The sequence below is a fragment of the Tenrec ecaudatus genome, chromosome 4 (assembly GCF_050624435.1).
Source record: "Tenrec ecaudatus isolate mTenEca1 chromosome 4, mTenEca1.hap1, whole genome shotgun sequence".
Lineage (NCBI taxonomy): Eukaryota > Metazoa > Chordata > Mammalia > Afrosoricida > Tenrecidae > Tenrec > Tenrec ecaudatus.
The window spans coordinates 60025207-60032872 of NC_134533.1; the positions used below are offsets into that span (position 1 = coordinate 60025207).

Sequence of the window (7666 nt, forward strand, 5' to 3'; positions counted from 1 at the left end):
ACTCTAAAGATCAAATGTTGGTTTCAATCAGCAATCCTAGGGAGCCGTCTACACACACTTTTGAAAACGGTTTTAAAGGCTAGGCTTCTTTCTACACCAGTGGTTCTCAACCTTCCTAATGCCACAAGCCTTTCATACAGTTCATGTTGTGGTGACCCCACCCATAAAATTACCTTTGTTGCTACTTCATAACTGTAATTTTGCTACTGTTATGAATCCGGCGACCCACAGGTTGAGAACCGCTGTTCTACACAGAAGGTATTTGTTTACCTACCAGAAGAAACCTGGGCCTTCCGTAATCTGCCTTCAATATTTAGAGTAGACCATGGTCTACTTCAACTTTCATTCAACTTTCATTTAGCCATAGCTATGGAATCTCAAAAGGTTAAAATGCTGCAAATGGGACCTCCTGTTTAAAACTATCTATACTTTCCAGGGGGCTTGGGGACATATTTTTTCATAACTACCTCCGCCCCACTCCAACCCTCCAAAAAAAGGGGTGTATATTTTAAGGTGCTAGATTAGCAAAGCCAACTCCAGGTCTCCAAGGAGCCCCAAAAGGGAAGCCTGCACAGTCTTCTGCTCTGGTTTTAAAAACGTAGCGAAGAGGGGTCAAAAGCGAAAGCCGAAAAGCTCCAAATGTTGCCACTGAAAAATGAGTCATTTCAGCCAAGGCTGGCAGTCGGGGTGCCGGCAGCCCACCGTTCCTCTACTCCCGTGGGTGCAAAGCCAAACACGGGGACTTCAGGCTGGTTTTTGCTATGGTGACGATGCTTACACACACACACACACACACACACACACACACACACACACACACACACACACACACACACACACACACACACACACACACACACACACACACACACACACACACACACACACACACACACACACACACACACACACACACACACACACACACACACACACACACACACACACACACACACACACACACTTCTGTAAGTGGCTCCCAACCTCATTGAGGGGTCAGCCGTGCGCTGCTGCCCCAAGGTGACAGGTGCAAACGCGCCAGCTGCTCCGCGGGTGCAAGCCGAGGCTGTTTGCTCCTGTGCAGGTGTACATTCTCGGGCGCACGCTCGCGCGTCCCCAGGAGTAGACTTCTGGTGGAGCGGGGGTGCTCGGGCTGGGGTCTCAGCAGTGACCCTGTCTAGTGAAGGCGGCGGGGCGGGCAGGGAGAGGACGTTTCCCCTCTGGACCGGTAAGAAATGGAGGAAAAGAAAAGGCGGTTGCAGTCACCTGGGCTTGGGCTGCGGCCTCGGGGTTCCAAGCGGTCCTGCGGAGCCCTGCGCGCGCCTCCGGGGCGCTGAGACTCCGCACCCATCGCCGCCGCCAGGGCAACGCGCCGGTGCTCATTCAAATGCCGCTTTTTAGATTACAGTCCAGACCCCAGCACACACTCGGCCAGAGGGCACCCCACAAGTCTGCCTCTTGGGCAAGACCTTCGATGGATGTGGGTCCGGGGGAAGTAGCGGGCAAGAGGCTGCGGGCCAGGCCTGAGTAAGATGCCGCGCACGCGGACACCCGGCGCGGAAGCGGCAGCCGCGGCGCGCCTCAGCCGAGCCGGGTCCTTTCCTTGGGTCCGGCCCCACTGCCCCGCGCCGATTGGCAGCTGGGAGCGCCTCGGGTTCTGATTGGGCGGTGGGCGAGCGCCTCGGGCTCTGATTAGGCAGCTGGGAGCGGCTCGGGCTCTGATTGGGCGGCGGGCGAGCCGTCCTCGGCCACTGTGGGGTTCGGATACTCCCGAGTGCTAAATTTATCTCCAGACTCGCAGCCGGCCTCGGATCGCTGTGGCGGGTGCAGGGACGGTCTCCGTGGCTTGAGAGCATCCCCCGTCCCCGAATCCTTCTTTCCCCTGCCTTGTTTCCCACCCACCGCCCTCTTCCCCCCCTCCCCTTCTCCAGTCCGCGACGACTGGCTCTTGACCCCCGTCAGGCCTCGGTGAAGGGGAGCAGCGCCGCGGCGGCGGCTGAGCGATGCGCTCTGAGATGGCCGCTGCCTTGAGCCGTCTAAAATGGCGGCGCTGCTCTGCACTCTGCCGTACCGAAGACCACCTCTCCTTCGCTGACGGAGGGGAAGTGGAAAGCCAAGGTCGGGGTGAGACGTTCTCCTGAGGTGGTCCACTGAGACGACCGCCCGCGGAGGAATTCAGGGGCGAGGGTGGCGCCCCGCGGGGAGCCCGTCCCCAGACGTGGCCATTCGCACCGGGGCCAAGGGCTAAGGCTTAGCGGCCCAGGACCGCGGAGCGGGATGACAGTTTTTAAAGACCTGAAAAGGGACTGTAGGCCTCCCCTACATCCTGCCCAGTACTTCTCTCCCTACTACTGCCCCTTCCCCTGAGGGTACACTGCGCTGGAAGGAAGCCCTTCAGGGTTAGGGTGAAAGGATTGTGTCACCGATCAGGAGATACCCTGTTTCCCCGAAAATAAAACAGTGTCATATTAGTTTTTGCTCCCAAAGATGTGCTAGGTCTTATTTTCAGGGGATGTCTTATTTTTTCCATGAAGAAGAATACAGTACACATTATTGAACAACAAAAAAGGAAATTTATTAACTGTATACGGTAGGGTAGTAGTTGTCATCACAAACCAGCATAACCAGACAAACAGAATCCTACAGTATCAACAATTTCTTGTAACTTCCACTATTTCCATGTACAACAATCTATGGTACATTTACTCATTTATTGAATGACAATCATGTCATCATCTTCTGGAACATCATCATAACAAAACCCTTATTTTCGTGGAGGTCATATTTCCAGCGAAAGGCAAAACTAAGTAGGTCTTATTTTCAGGGGATGTCTTACTTTTGGGGAAACGGTACGAATAGGAACGTTGCTCCCTACAGCACTCTTAGGTGGGTAGCACCTCTAAAAAGGTGACTGAGGAGTCCCACCGTCCTGAAAACAAAGCTTCCGGACTTGGCTGTTCCCTGTGGTAGTCTAGGAGAGAGTTCGTATCATTTTTTGTGATCCAGTAGCACCTCGAAATTCCTTCTTGTTCCTTAGATCCACATGGAGCCTGTGGGGAGACAGTCACCTCTTTTGCTCCTCATGCAAGGAAATCGGACTTTCTGTTGCTACCACATTGAAACCTATTACTTTCTGGCAATAACCCATCGTTATACATTTCCTTCGGCACTGCCCACCTTTTGGTACTCGATGCATTTTGCACTTGGGAAGTTAAGAGGATGCAGGGACACGCAATGGCTGGGCACCTGCTCTGCAAACTTTTTGGGTTCTGGGTTCTTCACATATAAGCTGTGTTAATTTAGCAGGTGATTTAACCTTTCTCTGTCCATTTATATCTATTACTATCAACCCTTAACATGGATTTGAGGATTAAATGAGCTAATCCATATGAGGTTACTTAGCACCATTACTATCACACAATTAATATTGTTCACTTAAATTTTAGTAACTTTGGGAGATTGGTTATTAAAGAGACAAAAACAGTTCAAACCAAAGGGTATATTTCATGTAATACTTCCATGTTGATTTGGTTTTATTTCTGATTACTTCGATACTTAGTTTTATAGACATTAAGACATGACTGTACTTAAATTTTTTTAGTTTTTAAAAAGTAATTTGTAATGCTATTTCTAAGAAATTGATTGGGGGTGGGGGGGGGGGTGTCCCGAGATGGTGACATTGATTTTAACAGGATGAGTATATTCGTGTCCTTTCTGTGCTAATCATCTTCTGTTTCAGTTCAAAATCTGCACTGCAGTGAGGAATCATTTGCACACCGTGAATCTAAAACAAATTGTAATGAACGGTCATCTTAGAGGTTTGTGGTTAGTTAACTTTGCTCAAGGTCTAATCTTAATGCTTTCTCTCATTCTAGGCTATTGGTTACTCCCCTTCCCATCCTATCCCTTAATTTTATTCTTTTGAAGATTCTGCCGCAAGCTGCCATAATGGGAGAAATGTGATTACAGGACAGTGTACGTCTCACATCTCAGGTATTTTGCCTTCTAGCTGTTAACAGAACCATTTTGACTCAAGATCTAACATGAGACTACCTAAAGCTTATCCAGTAGCTAGATCATAAAGATCAAAAGTAACTAACAATATTTGGATAGATAATGAATCCGTATGCACTAGTTTACAAAGCTAATAGTCTTTAAAGGTTCTTAAAATTTTTCCTCTTAGTCGTGCTTTTTTTTCATTATATGGAGGATAACTGTTAAGATGAGTGGTCCTGTTTACTCTTCAGCTCCAGTGGGATACAAAGTAACCATTGAAAACACATGGACATGACCTTGAATGAGTCGTAATTTGGATAATATAAATAAGTATGTAATGTTTAGTCCAGGGAAACCAGTAGCAAATTTGGTCTACAGTTTATTTTTCTACCTTAGTACACAGTATGTAAGGTAACTCCCTTTTTTATAAAACGTTGCACTGTGTGTGAATACAACTCCTCAGAATCATTGCTAGCCTGAAGGGACCCTTCGGATGTATGGTAGTATGGCAGTTGAGTTTACCTATTGGCAGGGGGCATCGGAGCACTAAGAGAGATTTCAAAATACTATCTATACAGGACAGAGTTGGCAAATTCTGGCTCATGCCCTTTTTGTAAAGGAATAAACACAATCATGCCCATTGTATTCTGTATTATTCATGGCTTCAGCTACACTATTTGGATAGTTGTGGCAAAGGCTGTGTGACCTACAAAGCCAAAAGTGTTTACAACCCTTTACAGAGAGCTTGCCGCCACTACCATGGTACATACCTTCAACTCTTCAAGGTCTCTTCCTTTGAAATATGCACAAGTTAGCCCAAGATGTGTTTTACAGAATGTTAATATTCTCTAAGTTACTAAGTCTTCTGGGTAAAACATCGATGCTAACAATATTTTTCCCTTGTAATGTGTATTTTAAGATAAAGGCCTAAGACTGCTAAACTCATTTATATAGCTTTTATTTTTATGTGATGATCTACCTTTAAGAAAAGGTGGCCAAACCTGAGAGCACCAGGAAGTCGCATGAGAGATCACCTGATACATGAACATAAGATGTCCCATCTGCTCGTTGATGCATAAGCAGCATTTGCAAATTAACTGAAACGTGGCTGTCATCTCTTTGATGATTGCTTGCCTTCTATTTTTCCTGCCTTATAATTTCAACACATTCCAGATACTCGGTGTGTATGCTAATGTAACCATGTTTGGTACCACAAAGTCATTGCCGATGGATCTGTTGCTGAAAGAAGGAAGTCTTAAGCAAGAGGTAGAATCGTTTTGTTATCAAATTGTGTCTGAATCAAATGACCTAAAGGTTGGAATATTACAAAGTGAAGATGAACAGTTGAAGCCATCCATTTCTAAAAAATCAGAAAGTGAGCTTTCCAGGGTCAAATTTATGTCTGCTTCCAACAAAATAACATTTAGTAAGAAACCAAAAAGAAGAAAATATGATGAAAGTTATTTGTCTTTTGGATTTACTTACTTTGGAAATAGAGATGCCCCACATGCTCAGTGTGTATTATGTAAAAAAATTTTATCCAATAGCTCATTAGCCCCCAGTAAACTTCGACGACATTTGGAAACGAAACATGCTGCATATAAAGACAAAGACATAAGCTTTTTCAAGCAACATCTTGATTCACCAGAAAGTAGTAAGCCTCCAACACCTAAAATTGTCAATACAGATAATGAAAGTGCTACAGAAGCATCATACAATGTGAGTTATCACATAGCACTGAGCGGAGAGGCTCATACTATCGGAGAATTGCTTATCAAGCCTTGTGCGAAAGATGTAGTGATGCGGATGTTTGATGAACAATATAGTAAAAAAATAGATGCTGTACAGCTGTCAAACAGTACTGTTGCACGTCGCATTAAGGATCTTGCTGCTGACGTCGAAGAAGAACTTGTTTGCAGACTGAAAATTTGTGATGGGTTTTCACTGCAACTAGACGAGTCAGCTGATGTTTCTGGACTGGCTGTGCTGCTTGTGTTTGTTCGTTACAGGTTTAATACATCTATTGAGGAGGACCTACTCTTATGTGAATCTTTACAAAGGGATGCTACTGGTCAAGAACTATTTAACTGCATTAACAGTTTTATGCAGAAACATGAAATTGAATGGGATAAATGTGTTGATGTTTGTAGTGACGCTTCTAGGGTGCTGGAGGGAAAAATAGCCGAGGCTGTTGCCCTGATAAAATGTATGGCACCTGAAAGCACCGGCAGTTACTGCCTGTTATATAGACAAGCCCTCGCGGTTAAAACATTGCCTGCGCCTCTGAAAAACGTGCTGGACCAAGCAGTACAAATCATCAACTATATTAAAGCTCGACCACATCAATCTAGGCTACTAAAAATTTTATGTGAAGAAATGGGTGCCCAGCACACAGCACTTCTTCTAAATACAGAATTGAGGTGGCTTTCACGAGGTAAAGTTCTTGTGAGACTTTTTGAGCTTCGTCATGAACTGTTGGTTTCCATGGATTCCGCTTTTCGGTTATCTGATTGTTTAACAAATTGCTCCTGGCTGCTAAGGCTTGCATATCTTGCAGATATTTTTACTAAATTAAATGAGGTTAATCTGTGGATGCAAGGGAAAAATGTGACCGTTTTTACAGTATTTGATAAAATATCATTGTTGTTAAGAAAATTGGAGTGTTGGGCCTCATTTGTAGAAGAACAAAACTTGGATTGTTTTCCTATACTCAGTGACTTTTTGTCTGAAATTAATTCTGTGGTTGATAAAGATATTTACAGTGCCATCGTGCAGCACCTAAGGGGCTTACACTCTACTCTGTTAAAGTATTTCCCTGTTACAAATGACAATAATGCTTGGGTTAGAAACCCATTTACAGTGACTGTCAAGCCAGCCTCACTAGTAGCAAGAGAGTATGAGAGCTTAATTGATTTAACATCTGATCCTCAAGTGAAACAAAATTTCACTGAACTTTCCCTGAATGATTTTTGGAGCAGCCTAATTCAAGAATATCCAAGCATTGCAAGGCGCGCAGTTCGTGTTCTTCTTCCTTTTGCTACAATGTACTTGTGTGAAACGGGCTTTTCATATTATGCTGCAACCAAGACAAAATACAGGAAAAGACTGGATGCTGCACCTCATATGCGGATCAGGCTCAGCAATATTACCCCTAATATTAAGCGGATATGTGATAAAAAGACACAGAAACACTGCTCTCATTAATATTGTAGGGTTTTGCATGTCTCTTGATAACCAAATGAAAATAAAAAGATTATTTACTTGAGCTCTAGTATTTTCTGTTTCTTTATGTGATGCAAAATTATTTTAATGGCTTCTCTGGGAAACGCCGATACACAAGTAATGCCCTGGTTCCTTAGCATATCTGCTCAAGATCTAATTTCTACCTCATTTGACCTGTTGTCTAACCTGAATCCCACCAGCCACACAGGACTTTTTCTCTTTTTTTAATAAATCATTTTATAGGGAGCTCTTAATAGCTCATAACAATTCATCAGTTTTATCAAGCACATCTGTACATATGCTGCCATCATCATTTTCAAAACATTTTCTTTCTACTGGAGCTCTTGGAATCATCTCTTTTTTTCCCTCCCAGACCCTCCCACTCTTGTGACCCCTTGATAAATTATCTTCATATCTTATACTGTCCACTGTCTCCCTTCACCCATGT

General features: G+C 44.4%; 1 protein-coding gene across 4 annotated transcripts; it reads left to right on the plus strand.

Annotated features, from left to right (window-relative positions):
• Positions 1–1767: 1767 nt before the first annotated feature.
• Positions 1768–7226, plus strand: ZBED5 (zinc finger BED-type containing 5). 4 transcript variants are annotated; one of them, XM_075546066.1, is made up of 3 exons: positions 1768–2124; positions 3876–3993; positions 4983–7226. In XM_075546066.1, the coding sequence occupies exon 3, from the start codon at positions 5119–5121 to the stop codon at positions 7198–7200; it is 2082 nt and encodes a 693-aa protein (XP_075402181.1). In that variant the 5' UTR covers positions 1768–2124; positions 3876–3993; positions 4983–5118; the 3' UTR covers positions 7201–7226. The 4 variants fall into 4 exon arrangements, with proteins under 4 accessions (XP_075402181.1, XP_075402183.1, XP_075402180.1 ...); XM_075546068.1 differs by having other exon boundaries at positions 4988–7226; XM_075546065.1 differs by having other exon boundaries at positions 1768–2118.
• Positions 7227–7666: the final 440 nt, after the last annotated feature.

What these genes read in the sequence shown, in the direction of transcription:
- ZBED5 (XM_075546066.1), top strand. Translation starts at nt 5,119, where the DNA reads ATGATTGCTTGCCTTCTATTTTTCCTGCCTTATAATTTCAACACATTC.